The 18457-nt window shown below is 34.3% G+C and overlaps 3 protein-coding genes across 4 annotated transcripts; 1 reads left to right on the forward strand and 2 right to left on the reverse strand.

Annotated features, from left to right (window-relative positions):
* Positions 1–571: 571 nt before the first annotated feature.
* On the forward strand, positions 572–3760 carry LOC131609751 (uncharacterized). The gene is made up of 5 exons (XM_058881542.1): positions 572–1021; positions 1455–2326; positions 2475–2866; positions 3140–3209; positions 3502–3760. Exons 2-5 carry the CDS (start codon positions 1560–1562, stop codon positions 3563–3565), a joined length of 1293 nt encoding a protein of 430 aa, XP_058737525.1. The 5' UTR covers positions 572–1021; positions 1455–1559; the 3' UTR covers positions 3566–3760.
* Positions 3761–5276: 1516 nt separating this feature from the next.
* On the reverse strand, positions 5277–6305 carry LOC131609752 (transcription termination factor MTEF1, chloroplastic-like). Its single transcript, XM_058881543.1, has one exon. It carries the CDS (start codon positions 6240–6242, stop codon positions 5397–5399), a length of 846 nt encoding a protein of 281 aa, XP_058737526.1. The 5' UTR covers positions 6243–6305; the 3' UTR covers positions 5277–5396.
* A 6646-nt stretch (positions 6306–12951) lies between these two features.
* On the reverse strand, positions 12952–17839 carry LOC131609753 (uncharacterized). 2 transcript variants are annotated; one of them, XM_058881546.1, is made up of 9 exons: positions 17343–17839; positions 16488–16597; positions 16042–16110; positions 15729–15844; positions 15588–15642; positions 14495–14615; positions 14045–14092; positions 13689–13783; positions 12952–13558 (listed from the first exon to the last, which is right to left on the reverse strand). In XM_058881546.1, exons 1-9 carry the CDS (start codon positions 17425–17427, stop codon positions 13556–13558), a joined length of 702 nt encoding a protein of 233 aa, XP_058737529.1. In that variant the 5' UTR covers positions 17428–17839; the 3' UTR covers positions 12952–13555. The 2 variants fall into 2 exon arrangements, with proteins under 2 accessions (XP_058737529.1, XP_058737527.1); XM_058881544.1 differs by having other exon boundaries at positions 12952–13562; positions 17343–17838.
* Between the last annotated feature and the right edge of the window lie 618 nt (positions 17840–18457).

An 18457-nucleotide genomic window follows, 5' to 3' on the forward strand; every position in this document is an offset into this window, starting at 1 on the left:
TCCTAACTTTTCTTACACTTCCTTTCATGTAACAATTCTTTTCCCTCCTTTCTTTCTTTTAAGTTTCTTTTCTAAGCCAAACAAACTCCTTATAGATTCGAATCTCTAGGGCATTTTAATCGAACCTTAGTATTCTTGTTTTACTTTTAACCCTAAGGCTATGTTTGGATATCATAAAATCAACGGAGCGGAATGGAGCGGAGCGGAGTGAGATGGAGCGGAGTGGAACGGAGCGGAACGAAGATACCATTCCATTGTTTGGAAATTTTAGGACGGAACAAGATAAGTTGTTCATTCCGCCCAAATCGGAGGGTAAGAAAAATGATGGTAAGTGATGGAATGGAATGGAATCCATACCACTCTATTCCGCTCCGTTCCATCCGTTTTTAAATTATCCAAACAATGGAATATCATTTTATTCCATCCCATTCCGCTCCGCTCCATCCGGTTCCATCAATCCAAACAAAGCCTAAGTTTTTTACTTTTTGAATTTAAAATCAAATAAGAAAAAAAAAAACCCGTATGTGTCGACAAGAAATTAACAAAATTTGACATCTTCCTCGTGCGTCGGCGGCTACCAAATCTCTCTCTCTCTCTCTCTCTCTCTCTCTCTCTCTCTGAAATTCGTTTTTCTCTCTCTAAAATCAACCTGTGAATCTGAGAGAGACACCCTTTGGGAGGAACGAGGAGAAAGAAAACCCCAAAATCTTTTCTTCTTCTTCTTCTTCTTCTTCTTCTTCTTCTTCTTCTTCTTCTTCTTCTTCTTCTTCTTCTTCTTCTTCTTTGCTTCCGCAATCTTCACAGAGCAGATTTATGGATAACAGGTGCAAATCTGGTTCACAGCAACTTCGTTTCGTCGCAAAACTCTTCCATCAACAGCAAGCTTCTGGTTTTGTACTTCCATCGCTTTTTCAGCCCTTAGATAGATCCATTCCTGGCTTTCCCTTTCAACGCTTTGGCCTTCACAAGTAGTATTCAACCTACCCTCTTTCTTTCTCCTGTTATTGTTTTCTGAAAAAAGGTTAGATTTTTTCATCTGGGTTATCTTCTTTTCACTCAATTCTCAAAATTTTGTTTCTGGGTTTTGCTTTGAATGATGTTTGATCATGTACAACTGTTTTGAGATTATTTATCATACTTTTTACACCGTGCTAAAATCTCTGTATTTTAATTATCATTATCATCGCCATGTTTGGCTGAACTTTTTAATTAAGCACTTATAGCACCATGCTTATATATAAACTACTTCTATAAGCTGTTTTCATAAGCTGTTCCTTAGAGTTTATCAAGATAAGCATAAAACAACTTGTGGACACTTGATAAAGACAGGTGCTATAAGTTGTTTTCTTATAAATTCTACCAAACAGTCTCAAGCTTATTTCAGTAGATAAATTCATATAAACCCATTCAAACGTGCTTCTTACAGTAGTTGACTTGGACTTTTTGTATGCCAGGTCTCTATATTACGGTTTCATTTGTTCTCGTTCTGTGTATGCTGCACAAGTCTTCTGATAGAGAGATAAAGTCATTTTTGATCAAATTACGGTGTACGGACCACGATGACCACATCAGCCGGATCATCCCTTAAGATGTCGTGGTCCAGGAGCAAACAGACTTCTGGTTGGACAGCTTTTGATCTCAAGCAGAAAAACAAGAACTATATTGAATCAGAAGTTGACAAGGATCCTTTCCCACCTATAGGCTCGTCTGGTTCTATGCGACATGGTGATAAGTTAGGCAAGAAGAAACATGTTCCGGTGAAGCCTTTCTCTTCGGTGCTTCTACCTAATGAAAATTTCCCTTCCCTTTCGGAGGGCGGGAATGGTCGAAAGGCGGTGCTTGGTTATGATTCTGATGGAAAATCTTGTGGGACTACTGTTCAGGAAGATGTTAATTTAGCTTTTAAAAAGCTCAAAGACCAGCATCCTTGGGCTGAAAATAGCCTGATTGATGATATCTTGGTCGCTGTTAATAATAGTGTTGATAAGGCCGTGGCTTTATTGGAAACAATGGCTTCTGCAGACAATTTCGAAGAATGCAAAGTATCGAGTTATCCTCACCCAAGGCCAACTATTTCTAAGACGGGTGAAAGTCAAACTTTAGAAATGGTCAAAGATGACATTTTCTTCAATTCTAGTATTGTTGGTCGCATCCAAGATAATGATAAAGACTTGGAGAATAGAAATTCTTCCTCAGGTCAGAAGTTTTCTGATGTCAGTGACCTGAAATACAAAATGAACCTCTTGAATTCCATTCCGGTCGAGCCTGAATGGGAAGAGGACGACATGTACCTCAGCCATCGAAAGGATGCATTGAAGACAATGAGGTGGGAATGCTAACTTGTGTAATCTTTCTTGAGATGATATTATCAATTCATGTATTGCTTGAATCGTTCGTCTTTGTATTATTTATTTATCTGCATTTTTTCAGAATGCCACTAAGCATCTAGATTTTATGTCCCATCAATTAAACAGGTCAGCATCACGACATGCCAAGGCAGCCGCTAATGCTTTTCTTAAAGGCGAACACTTTTCAGCCCAGCAACATTCAACAAGAGCTAGGGAGGAATGGCATAATGCAGAAAAACTTAATTCTGAGGCAGCCACTAAAATTTTGAGCATCAGGAATAGTGATAATGATATCTCTAGATTGGATTTGCATGGGCTCCATGCAGCCGAAGCTGTCCAAGCATTGCAAGAACATCTCCGTAGAATTGAAAGTCAAGGCTTCTCGAAGAGCTCAGCCCCTTCAAATGGCGTGAAGAAGAATGGCCGTGCACATTCTCTTGGATCTCTTAACTTCATGGAATGGGAAAACTTGGATAAGCCATTAAGGCTTAGATCATTAGGTCTACATGTCATAACAGGTATTTTGTTTTTTTGTTGTTGTTTTGGATTCTGCTGCCAGATAATTGCTTTTTGATTGCATAGGCATATACAGAACATGTTAAAACATTGATGAGGATGTTATTTTATTTTCAATCTGACGTTGTATTGCATTAGCACATCTTATACAAAGTAATATCTGAGTAAAATCATGTGCAATGGAGTGAAAAAGTGTTGCAATTCATTGCAAAAATGTGGCAATTTTCTTTATCCAAAATTGAAACATTGTACCTTCGGTATTTATTTCTATACAGGCGTTGGCAATCACAGCCGAGGACAAGCTGCTCTTCCTACAGCTGTAAAAAGTTTCCTCAGTGAAAACAGGTACAACGTAATATCTATAATCATACTTCCTTTCGTCTGCACTTAAGATGCACGAGTTAATAATGGATACGCTGAATTGGGGCACTGTATGTTACTCATTAGATTGGTGATGAAATTTTTTTTCAATCCTACTGTTATATCATACAGTATAATGGTGTACCATTTAAAATGATTCTTGCATTGCAAATATCCCTTACTTTAGTTCAATCCTAACTTTTTCGTGTAACCAAAGAAAAATAGGTGTAAGATTTACTTTGGCTCTTATTATTTGGTCATTTATATTGATCTGCAGATACCGATTTGAGGAGATGAGACCAGGAGTAATCACAGTGTGGCCCAAGTTTCGTCAGAGTTGACAACAAATATGTTATACTCATACCATGGAGTATTATTGTGGGGATCTGAAAGTTTATATACTCTGTAATTTTATTATGTGCTTCATACTGCAGTTACTATATCACACTATGCAGAGGGGAGATTTAATTATAATTTGGAAACTATGTATAATCTATCCTTTTCAAGGGAATATATTCATGCATTATTATTTATCATTTTTTAAGGGAATTGTTCATGTCCGTTATGTCTCAGAAATGCGTTTCATCCCTTCGCAGCTCATGCTTGAGGGGTTGTATAATGTTCAGTCTGTTGTGCCGGATCATCGAGAGTTGAGATGTAGCCCAAGTCCGATAGAGCCCATCACCAATAGTAACTTGTCCAACAGGTCGGGGTGTGCTGAGGTAGTTGATGGGCCAGGTTAAGATGTAGCCCAAATCTGATAGAGCCCATCATCAATAGTAATTTGTCCAACAGGTCAGAGGTGCGCTGAGGCAGTTGATGTGCCAGGATGATCAGGTCAATTCAATACTAATTTGGAGAAAATATTTGGTGGATTAAAGGCATTAAGGATAACATATTTTGAAGGATTTAAGATGCCATCCCTAAAATTATATTTTGGCATGACTCAATTTTTTTAAAGCTGAAAGAGAACGATAGAAATGTGAGATGAAAATCTTACCCAGTTCCTCTTTACACCGTCTCACCTTCTTCTTTTTCGAATCCAATCAACTCATTTCTTCACTCTGCATTCCATCCATTTAAAGTCTTGATTTTTGTAAGTCTCTCCATAATCAACTCCAGTATTTTACGGTTGCTTTCATTCATATTTAATTTTTTTAATCTAACTCCAATATTTTTCTTTTTATTTGTACACATGTTTATCTACACAAAATAACAACTATTAAGGGTTTAGATAAAAATGTTAGAGTTAGATAAAAAAATATTAGAGTTTGATTAAAAATATTAGACTTACAAATAAAAAGAAAAATATTAGAGTTAGATAAAAAAAATGAAATATGAATGAAAGCAAGCGTGAAATATTGGAGTTGATTATGGAGAGACTTACAAAAATCGAGACTTTAAATGGATGGAATTCTCAGTGAAGAAAGAGTTGATCGAATTCGAAAAAGAAGGTGAGACGACGCAAAGAGGAACTAGGGTTTGATTTTCATCTCAACTTTTTATCGTTCTCTTTCAACTTCCAAATATGTGGTTTGAAACTTTTAGTATTATTTGCTAGGTTAAATAAGAATTAAATTGAGTCGTGAAGCCCAAAAAATCAAAATACATATACAAAAGGGTCTGTATAAGTATACGTTTTAAAAATTTAGTAATTGAGCTTGGTCGATTTTGGGTATCGATGGCCTGAATTATAAAACCGATTTACCCATTTAAACCCATGTATTTAACCCGTAACCCGGCCCATTTTCATCCCATCGATTTTTTTTGCCAGTCAGATTTGTCGATTTTTGTAGGGTCGAGTCAATTTGTCCAGCCCTAGAATATAAGGTGATAAAATCATAAGTCTCTCCATCATTTATAATTACTTTATTAATCTCTGTAAAATAGTTAAATGACACTTATTTTGAGACTCTTCATCAATGCAAAATAGTCAAATGCAACTTATTTTGAGACTCTTAATCAATGCAAAATAGTCAAATGCAACTTATTTTTGAGAAAGAGGGAATACAAATATTGCATTGAAATTGAAAACAAAAACAATGTTAGCAATGAAAAGTCAAATTATCTACTGTATTAGTGTCAAACTTATGTGAGCATACTATAAGTGCAAAATTCTACTTTCCAACTTTCTTTAGATAATTCAAGTTCAAATGATGATGCTAATTCACTTCACTTCCACTTGGCATAAAATTTTTCATCCCCCCACATCAACATTCTATTCAAAGGAATCCTAACACCTCTTTCCTTCAAATGCAAATGCCTCGGAACAATCCTCTTCTCCAAACTAAACCCAAAATACTGAGGAAACTTTTTCAACTCCTCCAAATCCCTCTCCATCTCTTTCACCAAATACACAAACTTCGGCCACAAATTATTCTCCAAATCATATCCCAATATCGCCGGCAGCCTCGCACACGCGTTAACCGCTTCGTCGTGAGTAAACCCCACCACCTCCTCCATGAATTGCACTCTCAGCCGCAGCTTCTCCACGCGCGTGTTCAACAGATGCGCGTTCCGGTTCGTCGGCCGGTTTAATCCGCGGATTCCGATTTCGTTTAGGAAGTGGAGTGTTGGTTTGAGAAAGTGGTTGGGATCGGTGAAGAGGAGGTTGGGACAACGGAGGATGAGGCCGCGGGATTCTTCCGCGGTGGCGAGAAGGTCGTTGGAGAGGAAGGTGAAGACGGGGGAGAGGTCTGTGGGGTTGAAGGAGGTGGAGAAGAGTTTGGGAGAGTGGTGGACGAGACGGGGGATGTCTTCGTCGGAGAAGGAATGTGATTTGAGGAAGGTGACGGTGGCGAGGATGTGGTGGACGGCGTCGGGGTGGGGGAGGTTGTTGGGTTTGGTGTTGGGGTGGATTATGGTTAGGGATTTTAGGTAACGGAGATTGTCACGGTGAGTTGTTCGGAACTTGATGTAACCGTTTCTGTTAGGGTCACGGTTAGGGGTGAGAGGGTTTGGTGAATGGGAGTGAGGATAAGGAGTTTGGGGTTGGTGAAGAGAATGGAGGAAGAACATTTTATTTAAGTATGAATATGTAAGTAAAAGAAATATGGTGAAGAGTGTGAGTTAAAGAAATATGATTGTGGCTACATAAAATTTTGAGCAAAATTTCATTTACATCATATTCAATCCACACAATCATGATAACCTCATCCTTTCAACTTGAAATCTTGAAGTCTTTCTCAAATTTCATTACAATAACTAACTAGAGTATTTTCTACTAGGTGGTTGTGTTTAAAACTTTAAATTATAGTTAATTTTAGTTAATGACTAATTGATTGGAAGTACTATATTTATATTTATATTTATTTTCTATCAAATTCTAATTATCCAATTATTTTTTTCAATTATGCTATTTCTTTTATTAATGTGTTTGGCAAAAGAATAAAATTTTTAGAAATATTTTGTTTAAAATTTAAATAATGTGAATGAGAAGTTATAGTTTGATTATTTTATATTTTTATGATAATATAAGATTTCCATCCCTTCACATGAAAAAAAAAAATTAATAATTTTCTTAATTTGTATTACTAAGAATATACAGAAATATTGGGGCTCACCATAGGTCCATTAAAATTTATCTAAGCCTCAAAATTCCATCAACATGATGATCACCATAAACTTAGCTCTTTAAAGCCATCTCAAAAGAACTAAGAGCATAAATATAGGGGGTGGTATTTGCCACATGTACCACTTGTGTCATAATAGTATGGATAATTGAATGCAAATGGTGTAGTATTACATAACCACCATATCCAAATAATGCTACGGTGCTTTTCAATTTTTTAGTGTATATTGTGTGATTAGTGGGACCCATTTTAAGTTTTTAGATGGATAGTATGGATATTTACAAATTTTAATTAGTGGTTTAAATAATTGAGAAGTGTGAAATAATATATTATATTAAGTGGAATCCATTTATATCACCAAATTGGATGGTATGGATGTGGATGCTCTTAAGTAACCTTAATCGCGAAAATAATGTCCAAAATAGGGGACCTTGAATGAAAGCCAATGGTGATGAAGAATTTGGACGTCATCACTCATATTCACCACAAAGATGTCCAAATGAAGTTGAAAGGTATATATATTGGAATAATTTGTCACCAAAATGAAGCAACAACAAAGAATATGTACCAGAGAGAACCATAGGCAAAATGTAGGCCTATTAAAAGATTTAAAATAAAGATTATATGATAAAGAAAATGATTAATAAACGTCAACATTGTCAGTGCATGAAACACTTTTAGTGAAAAGATAAAGAGAGAGAATAAGGGAATAAGGATTGTTATTATTGAATGAATAAAACTGATTTATAATATGTCTATTTATATATAACTAACTTGTATACTAAGGAAAAAACAAACCCTAATTAACTTGGGTTTGGGCATATATTACTTAACTTGGATTATAACACAACACGCCACCTATAATCCAAGTTGTTGAACATACGCTAATCATAGTCGATCTTAATTATTTCTAATTTATTTCTCAAATTCAGGAATCTGTCGATCTTCAATCCTTTGGTGAAAATATCGGTCAACTGTGCTTCACTTAAGCAATGCCTTACTTCAAGTTCACCTCGATTTACCTTCTCCATTAAAAAGTGAAATCTAGCTTCGACGTGCTTACTCCTTCCATGCAGAACTGAATTCTTTGCAAGATTAATGGCTAACTTGTTGTCGATCTGCAGCACCAGAGGTTTCTTCACTTCGACCTTGAACTCTTCCAGCACAAATCTGATCCAAATTGTTTGACACGCAACATAGGATCCTGCTATATATTCAACCTCGATGTGCTTACTCCATCCATGCATAATTGGATTCTTTGCAAGAATAATGGCTAACTTATTGTCGATCTGCAGCACCAGAGGTTTCTTCATTTCGACTTTGATCTCTTCCAGCATAGATCTGATCCAAATTGCTTGACACGCAACATAGGATCCTGCTATATATTCATCCTCACATAATGACAATGCCACCGCAAGTTGCTTTCTTGAGCACCATGAGATTGGGGTACCAAAGACTTGAAATAAATAACCATTTGTGCTTCTTTGATCTTCCTATATCTACACCAATCAGCATCTGAATAAAAATTAATCACAACTTCTTTGCTTTCAGAGTCTCTTCGGAATAGAATTCCATAGTTTATCTATCTTTTGAAGTATCTCAGGATTCTTCTTGCATCCTTCATGTGTGATACCCTTGGTTCACTCATGTATCTATTCACTAATCCAATATAGAAACCTATAGTAGGTCGATTGTTGCACACATATCTTAGAGATCCCGTAATTTGTTTGAACAGAGTAGCATCAAACTTGTCCTCATCTCCATGTTTCTCCAGTTTCAAGTTTGGTTCAACAAGCGAGGATGCAAGATTTGACTCATCCAATAAGAATCTCTTAAGTATCTCTTTGACATACTTCTTTTGATGTAGCACCATACCTTTCTTCGAAATTTGAAATTCCATGCCTAGGAAATAAGACAAGTTTCCCAAATTTGACATTTTAAATTTCCTTATCATTAGCTCTTTGAACTTCGATAAGTTCTCCAAGTTATTTCCAATTACCAGCAAGTCATCAACATATAAGCAGATGATTGTTATATCTTGTGCCACAACCTGAACATAGACAACATACTCGGACTTGCATTTGACGAATCCCAGTTCGACTAAGTATGAGTCGATTTTCTTGTTCCATGCCCTAGGTGCATTCATGAGGGCATAGAGCGCGTTGTGCAATACTTTACTTGCTTCCTTCTGAATCAAAAATCTAGGATGTTGTGTGCCATACACCTCTTCATCTAAAGGACCATTAAAAAATGCTGACTTCACATCTAAGTGAAATGTCGACCAACCTTGCTTGCATGCCAAGGCTACCACTAGTCGAACAGTCTCCAATCTTGCTACCGGAGCATATACTTTAGAGTAGTCGAGTCTTGCTCTCAGAAGAAATCCCCGAGCTATCAATGTCGCTTTATGTCTAGCTATGGACCCATCAACATTGTGCTTCAACTTGAACACCCACTTCATTTCGATAGCTTTTGTATGTGTTGACAATTCAACTAACTCCCATGTGTTATTTCTTCCGATTGCTTGTAACTCTTCGACCATAGTAGACTTCCATTGTTTATTATTTAAAGCCTCGCTATAGTTGATTGGTTTAGCACCTGTAAGTAAAGCAAAGTGAACTAGTTCTCCATCAGGTGTGACTTCATTATCATCAATCACTTCATAGTCTTGAAATCTTGTTGGAAAAACTCTAGTTCTGTGAGGTCTTTGGCTTGCGCTATCCACATTCTTTTCGACTTCGAAGGTGTCGGGAATGTCAGCAACTGTTTTGAATTCGACTAGAATATCAGCAATTGCTTCGTCTTCGGTTTCATCAATTTCTTCATCGAAGCCATAACTCATCAATGGCTTGTTAACTACATCACCATAATTCCAATCCCAGGAAAAATTTTCATCAATCACAATATCTCGACTCAACCTGATGTTCTCATTAATTGGATTGAATAACATGTATGCTCAAGTTTTATAATATCCTACAAGAATCAGAGGTTCATTCTTGTCATCAAGCTTTATTCTTCTCGCATCAGGAACATGCTTGTAACAAATATAGCCAAACACCTTGAGATGACTCACTGATGGTCGTTTGTCACTCCACACTTCTTCATGAATTTTGTTATTCAACTTCTTTGTAGGACACCTGGTGAGAATATAAGTAGTAGTGATTGCTTCACCCGTAAGGGTTTTGGCATATTCTTCTGCTTCAACATGCATCTCTCCATATCTAATATGACCCTATTGAACATTTATCTTCTTCTAGTTTTCGACAAGTATTTGAATCTCTTAAAGATTTCAAATACTCCGTCCTTTCACTTGATCATATGGATCCAAAGCTTTTGACTATACTCGTCGACAAATGAAACAAAATATCTGTTTCCATCAATGGTATGCACCTCAAAAGGGTCACATACATCTGAATGTACAACTTTGAGTAAGGAGGAGAATCTTATTGGCATAGTCGAAACATAATATATTCTGAATTGCTTTTGTCACATTCCATCGATCATTTTTCGTTTGATAAATATTCCAAAACATAAACTGTTTTACAGAAAAGATAGAGACTAGACATTTGATTGCATTAATCTTATCTTCTAGAGAGTGGTTTTCACCAAATGTTATATAAGATAGTTAGAGTTGTTAAATAAGTCAAATATTTAAAAGCCTCTATTATTCGGCCCCAAGTACCTTACTTATAAGATTTCTTTTAGAACCCATAAATATAGATCCCTTATTTAATGTATTATTCTTGGGTCCTAGGGCCTTATTTTTTTTCCAAATATTTCAGCTGTACCATTAAATTTTCTTGTTGCTTCACTATTCATTGCAATTTGGACCGCTTTGAGATTCTTCTCTGGTCAATAATCACCGCGTGCACCGCTGTCAAACTCGTTGTGCCGCTAAATTACAACACACATGATGTGAGTATAGGGATATGCAACATTGTGTGTATCTGAACGATGTTAGATACTGACCAAATCCGACGAGCAAATAGCACTCACAAAACAAATGAAAGTAGAGTGTACTCTTGTAACTGTAATTACCACCCTTTTCGGTTCTATCTGCTTTTGGTTTTGGTGAAGGATAATATGCTTTTGACATTAAGTCATTAACAATTATTACAGGGAGTCATTAACAAGCATGAGAAATCCTTACATTTAACAAGTATGAAAATCTAACTCATTAATGGTTCATAACAAGCATGGGAATCAGGGCCGTCCCAAACAATTTGGAGGTCCTGTTCTATTTAAAAATTAAGCTCTTAATAAATAAATATTACGGGTTCATTTTACTACGAGACATAACATGATACTTACTCATATGTGTAAATATAGACTTAATATAGTAAAATAAATATCTAAATTAGTGAGAAAAAAACTTAAAAAAATTAGGCTAAAATAAATTTAATATATATATATATATATATATATATATATATATATATATATATATATATATATATATATATATATATATATATATATATATATATATATATATATATATATATATATATATATATATATATAAAATCACAAATACTATTTGACATTATTTCATCATAAAAAATAGAAACGGAAATGAATTAGCTGTATAATAAAATTTTAATTATTAAATTATAATGTCATAAATTAAAATAAAATTTGAAGAAATTGAAATAAAATAAGATTTAAAAGATCTCAAGCATGTAGGCTGATGAATAGGATATAAGAAATTTATTTCAATAATTTATATTCATATTATATGTTAAAAAAGAAAAAAAATTGATTAAGTTAATTGATTTATGTTCATATTATATTATAAATATAATTATAAAGAAAACAAATTGGTTAAGTTAATTGTGGGCCAACAATACAGTTATAACGATACAATGTGATAACATTTTTAAATAGAAAATGTACATAAATTCCAAAAACAAAGATTTGATTCAATGTAATACATATTTTAAATAGAAAAGTACATAAAATCTTTGAATCGAACGCGAGCAATGTTGCTTCCAAAAAAATCCAACCACCGTTCAGCTACACCAGTTCATATTACTTTACTAGGAATAAGTTGTATATGTTATTTAATATGAGGCCCATTTATTTAATTTGAGGCCCTAAAGATTTGGAGGCCCTGTGCGGTGGCACTTCTTGCACACCCACAGGGCCGGCCCTGATGGGAATCCATGTATTTAACAAGTACTATAGTGTTGGCTTTTATTCTTTGCAAGATTGCAATATAAAGTAACAATTCCCTGTTATCATCATTTGTAACATTACTTCGAAGTGAACCATTTACACTTTTCACTATAAGACATCTCAATGATGTAGAATCTTGTTGAACTATCTTATCTAATAACTAAATGATCATTTCATTCCTTTTTATTTCACTTTCCTTTACTAGTAGAACTCAGTTCCACATGCTTAGCTTATGGAGTCAATTAGCTTCCCAAACTCAATAACATGGTTTATGAAGATTAGATATTAGCAGTCAATAATCAAATTAAAACAACAAAAATAGAATATAATCTATTTGGTGATTAACGTCATTACATTGTACATGATGCAAAAATCGCATCCCCTAGAGTTATAGGCTTATAGCTCACAAGTCTAGTCAAGTATGATCAATGTGGAAACATAATTTTAGAACATGTCTTAATTTTAATATGATTCGAGATGTACTTCTCTACTACTAACATAGAGAATTCTTGAATAGCTTTGTTCAAGAATGAACATTTTTTTAGGGCTTACTGTTATTTTTCTATATATTTGAGGACTTAGTATTCTTAAATTTTTTTAGACCCTCTTATTATTGGGGTTGGGAATTAATTGGCCATAACACAAGTAATCTTCCGGTTGCTAGAGGGAAACATTGATATTCACCTCTACTACCCTGTCTGCCCAAAAGTTCACATTATGGCCTAGCCTCTGCCTCTCTGGTATGTTAGAGCAGCCAATGACCATTTCAAATGGAGACAGTGTATTTTCATCACGAATCCAAGAAGCTCGGCATAGCTCTTAAAGATAATTAAAAGTTCAAAATTAAACTGCATTAATTTTAATGGGCCATTACAAGAGCAAAACAACATTCAACCTTATAATGGTCAACTGAATTTAGATGCCCTGTTGAATAGATCAGGACAAGATCATTAAATGACCATACTAAAGACTGAATATTAGCACGTATAAAATAAACCACTATACTTAGAGCAAAACAGAGTAGTTAGAATACTAGTGTTCAACAACTCAAACTTTATATCTTGTACTCAAACAAATATGCAGTATTTGAATACCATCACAAACAAGGTCAGCAGTTGCAACCAACTTAATCGAACCTGTTTGAATTATAATACTGCACTCTGTAAATGCCCATCAATGGACATCATCGAAATATATAGGCAAACCACAACCATTACAATCTATTCTTTTTGGCACCAAGCAAAGCAAACCTACATTTCTGACTCCCCCTGGCAGTTTGTCAGCCAACAATTCATCCTCCAACTGGATTTAAACCTTCATTCTGCCTCCAAAACCTTGATGATATTATACACGGCTCACCTCGTTCTTAATCGAATGTTAGAAGGGTAAATGTTGAAATGGGAAGAATGGGAGTACGAGTAGCATCACATCAAGTACAATAACCTTCAAGTTAAAACTAGTAGATTGACGGACTAAGGGTTGATATCTATTGTGTGAGAAGTTTGTATGAGGGTACATCTTCCAGCTGTGTAAGGTCTTCAAGCAGAAGTTCTTTCTCCAGCTGACGGCGTGTAGATTTCATCACTGTCTGTAACAATATTCAGTAATAGACATAAACATATAAGCAAATCTAATCACCAGCATTCTTAAGAAACTACTAATTAAAATAGCTTGTCTTTATCTAAAAAACAAACTCATGACAAAGTATACATACATTAAAATCCATGTATGACGCGCGCATGGAAAGCCATTGATTATCCATCAGCTTGAATGTTATGCAATAGAGAAGATCAAAAGCTGACTCGTTTTCTGCCATACATACGTACATAAATGAATTTAGTTACTTACCACAAAGTTTACCTATAGTGAATACCATCACTATATATATCTAGTAAAAGCTATAATGTTTGTAACACAAGTATTTTTTTTTTTAATACAATTGTAAGAAAAGGTGATTTTTCACAAATCTATTACAAATGACACAACACTAATCAAATTCACTGTTCCCTTCCTAATTATAAGAAAAAACAAGTGAAATCAATAATTAACATTGCAATAAAAAAAGGCTACCTGCAAGGAATTTTAGGAAAGTTGCTCCCACCAGTGTCCGTGGCTGAACTGTCAAGACAAACAACATTAGTAACAAATAACATCATAATCAAATTCAATTACATGAACCAAGACATCTATTATGAATTCATGAAATATGACATCAGAAAATATAACTGAAAATATTGTAAGGTTGATGATGAGCTAAAATTGGGAAGGAAATGTTACATGAACCAAGAGATATCAAAATTTATTTGAACATACAAATACTTGGCAAAATTTGTGGGGAAAAAATTAACAAGTAACAACAAGTTTTATAATAAGGAAGATATTACATAAATGCTAATTGGTAGGACTTATATCATTTGATTGGAACCAACTTCTTCTATTCATTCAAATAAAGTAAACAAATATTCCTGTACATGATATATGCTGAGAGTAAAAACCATGATAAAGGAGAAACTGATCAACCTGCTTCCAGATCTAGCATTTGAATAAGCATGAATGTAATGTTAACACCCGCAACAGCAAATGGGTACTCCCACACTGAACGATCTCCTTCCTGCTTCCGTAAGAGATCTTGAAAAGATTTCTACAAAATGAAAAGTTTGTGATTTACAATAAAGAGACGTGAACTGCAAAATCTAAAAATAGATTTAAGGTTTGAATGGGAAGTTCTCGAGGGATTCAATCAAAACTAGATTAATAAAGACAAACCAGGAAAACAGGGGTCCAACAAAAATAAAAAATCTGACTAGAAAAACTGAAAGATCATAGCAAATTCTCTGAATCTGAAACATAACTATCCACATTGAATAGACAACAATTCATAACAAATGCAACATGCAGTCTATTTCATGTTTAAACACCAGAAAACTGAAAATATGCAAGGAAACTCAGGACAAAAATATTTTTGGAATTATCTGCTGAGGAATCTCAGCATTAAGTCATGTTATCGCAATTCACAATATGTATAGCGTCCATAATGCTTAGACAGGCTTGGATTTTCAACATCCAACCGATTGAAGAAATTAAGAAAACAAGACAAATCAATTTCAAAATCATTCTTGTTTCTCGTCTATAATTCAGGCTAAAGTACTGTTTATGTCTTAAAAATAAAGTAGTGAAACTAATGAATTTGGCCAAAATTCTTTTATCATGGAGGAATTCTAAAACCCAGAAGCAATAATTTTATTCAGATCAGCAAGGAATTCAGCTAATTTATTGTTACCACATCAACCATCTAACTATGCATGCATGTAACAAATAAGGCCCTTTTGGATGAAATAGATGACAAACTATTGATTCCAAACAGATGACATTAAACAAGAGCAGTCATTCTTCAAATAAATACAGATCTAACAACAAAATGTATACCTATTACCTACCCATGTTCTTTAACTATTGGAAACAAAGTGGTCCTTTCTTTTGGATGAAATACACTAATTTGGTTGCTTAATTAAACTCTCTAGACCGTCAGATGATGAGGTTCATTCATAAGGCTCCAAAATATTGATTACAACACCCAAAAGAGGGAAGGGAATAACAATAAAAAAGGACATACCGGGAATTTTTTGGCAAAAAACAGCAAATTCTCTAATGATATGTAACCACCACCCCTGCCAATGATATGTAAATATAGACATCATTAGTGACAAGAAATTAAAATGAAGACGAGAGATAAATCAACAAGAATAATATCTACCTAAAATCTGTTGATGGATCCTTCCCTTGCCATCCCATGTCTTTCCACTGCTCTGAAATCAAGCCCCTCAGCTCTTCTTCAGGAAATGCGGCATTCCATAAAGCCCTTAGGGATTCCTAAGATAATACATAAAAAAAAAAGTAAATCATATTCTTAAGACTCTACGAGATATAAGTCTGCACATATGATAATAAGCCATAAGTAACACCCAAATCTATAGGCACACGACTATAAGTCTTTGGTGGACTCCATAGTTATTGTCACATCACAGCTGACAACACTTAAACTTGAAGTTTTTTAATAGATATGGTACCTGGTGTTCGGGGATAGAACTATCATACGGAATATCTATTCGACTCTGAAGCCTCTGCAGGCATTCTTCCTGAAAATTCAGCAATGCAAATTTATTGTGCCATACATATCAATATTTAAATAAAGTAGAGTATTTTGATCTAGACGCTACACAAGCAAGGATAAAAAAAACAAAAAAATAAAACCCAACCATGTGAAACATAAATGTCATGATGAAAGCTACTGAACATTCAGAGCACCTATAAATAACCCAAATTAAAATTGAAAAACATCTGTCATTATTTGGCGAGACTGTAGATTTTTCAATATAAATGTAGCTCAATATGCATATAGTTGAAAAGATGCTTCTAAAGACTAATCACAACAATAATTTGAGTGTTGGTTTCTACGAAAATCAAAGAGTATTTAGTCGCTGCTTCAGTAATTTTTAGTCACAAAATATATTACCTGGGATAGAGTTAATTCAAAAGAGGGTCGAGCATCACTCTCTCTTCTCTGTGCACAGACACAAGACAAACCTCGGCCAAGCCATGCTGATGATCCCGTCACAAGCTCAGCTGTAACAAAATAAAACTGAGCATAAATAAAGATCCGAGTTTCCAAACTTCGCCATACAAGTTTTAAGAAAATTGATAGACAGAAATCATCTATTAGTAATCATTAATTAATTAATTAATTAATTATCCTCAGCATAAAGTATATTTTATTCACTTCAGTTCAGTTTCTTAAAGCAATCAGTTTACACGAGCCACAGTAAGATAAGACTCATTGCTCATATTATGTATACATCACTTTATAAACAGTTTTATGTGTCTAAATGACTAATAAGTCATTACTGATTTTTTTTTCCAATTATGATAACAAAATATGACCACACGGTAGAGTCGTTTGCTTTAATCATCATGCTAGCCACTAGCTTCCTTTATTCCCAATTTTCCATTATTTTTATACTAAATCAGTTGACAAATTCAGCTTCCAACCAAATGAATATTACTGCATTTCAGAAGTGCTAGATCTACGCAATAACCTCATAACCTAAAGTACTTTCATATTTTAAGCATAGCAAAAAGCTTTTCGCACTAAGATTAACACAATATTCCATAGTAAACTAAACTAGCTCGATATAGATCTCAACTAAACTCAACTCTATCCAATCAAAAGTTCATTCATATAATATAACAAAAAAATCTAGAAATCAGTGGAAGCATCAATTCATCAACGAACTCAATTACGAATAAGAAAACCGATAAATCGCTATGAAATTTAAAGGTTAAACATCAAAATTAGGAGAATTTTTTTTACCAGAAGTTGAATGGCACGTGTTGCCACGATCAAGACCCTGCGAAATTCTCCGAACAGCGACGAAAGAACCACCTCTATCATCCATTATTTGCTCTTCTCTATACAACTAAAGCAACAACAACAACAACCACTGCTCCATCATCACCGCGCCACTGGAACTAACAATCCACGACTGCGATGAATCGAAAGAAACAAAAATGCGAATCGAATGCGAACGGAAAATCGGTGAAACGAGAGGAGCAAGAAACGGTTAGAGGGAGCAAGAAAGATCTGGAAGAATTTGCCGGGAAAGAAAAGATGAGAGAAAAGTTTTAAGAGAGAGAGAAAGAATGTATATAGGGTTTATGCAAGATCTGTTTGTGAGAAGTCAGTTACGATAGAGAGACATGGGGATTTAGTTTTAAAAAAAAGGGCATAACGCATCGTTCGGCTTTTCTCGCCGTTAAGGCGTTTTGTTTTTCATGACAGACAGACTAGTCTATACTCGCCTGCGCTCTCTCACGCACACCACATTTATTCATTAATTTTATTATTAATAAATAATAACAATATAATATGAAAAGCCTTTTCAAAAATAAAAACTTTATTTGTATCTCGTTTTAATTAAGTTATTATTATGAAAAGAGCCACTAAAATATATTAATGCGTATAAAAAACGTACCAGCAGTTTTTGAATGAGTTTAATGGATACATACTTTTGTCCAATAAAAAAACCGCCACACAATCACATTATATAATTAATAATTTGAGTTTATTAGACATACACTTGTGCTTGCTCTGATATTAAAATAATTTTATTATTATGTTTTTTTGTCAAATAATTTAACTGTAGAAATTTTATTATTTAAAGATAAATACATGAAGTATTGACATGTCGTCTAATATTTTAACATAACTATAATTAACTTGATTTAATAAAATAATAATTTTATATTATTTTCTAATAAAACAATTATTTGTCTGTTATGTCGTTCAGTAAATTTTTTATGTAATTTAGTGGAATATGTCATTCAAGTAAAATTTCAAATATATATGTAATTTCAAATATATATGTAATTTTGAAAATTTCTTTAGCCACCTCCCTATGGGGTCACCCCCAGCGAAAATCCCAAAAT

The sequence above is a fragment of the Vicia villosa genome, linkage group LG6, assembly GCF_029867415.1.
Source record: "Vicia villosa cultivar HV-30 ecotype Madison, WI linkage group LG6, Vvil1.0, whole genome shotgun sequence".
Taxonomy (NCBI): domain Eukaryota; kingdom Viridiplantae; phylum Streptophyta; class Magnoliopsida; order Fabales; family Fabaceae; genus Vicia; species Vicia villosa.

Excerpts from the sequence above, each read along its gene's own strand:
- LOC131609751 (XM_058881542.1), top strand. The coding sequence starts at position 1,560 with ATGACCACATCAGCCGGATCATCCCTTAAGATGTCGTGGTCCAGGAGC. Across the intron at positions 2,327-2,474 it reads GATGCATTGAAGACAATGAG|GTCAGCATCACGACATGCCA; the intron begins GTGGGAATGCTA and ends TCAATTAAACAG. Across the intron at positions 2,867-3,139 it reads AGGTCTACATGTCATAACAG|GCGTTGGCAATCACAGCCGA; the intron begins GTATTTTGTTTT and ends ATTTCTATACAG.
- LOC131609752 (XM_058881543.1), bottom strand. The coding sequence starts at position 6,242 with ATGTTCTTCCTCCATTCTCTTCACCAACCCCAAACTCCTTATCCTCAC.
- LOC131609753 (XM_058881544.1), bottom strand. The coding sequence starts at position 17,427 with ATGGATGATAGAGGTGGTTCTTTCGTCGCTGTTCGGAGAATTTCGCAG. Across the intron at positions 16,111-16,487 it reads TTGAATTAACTCTATCCCAG|GAAGAATGCCTGCAGAGGCT; the intron begins GTAATATATTTT and ends CTGAATTTTCAG. Across the intron at positions 14,093-14,494 it reads AATGCTAGATCTGGAAGCAG|TTCAGCCACGGACACTGGTG; the intron begins GTTGATCAGTTT and ends TTGTCTTGACAG.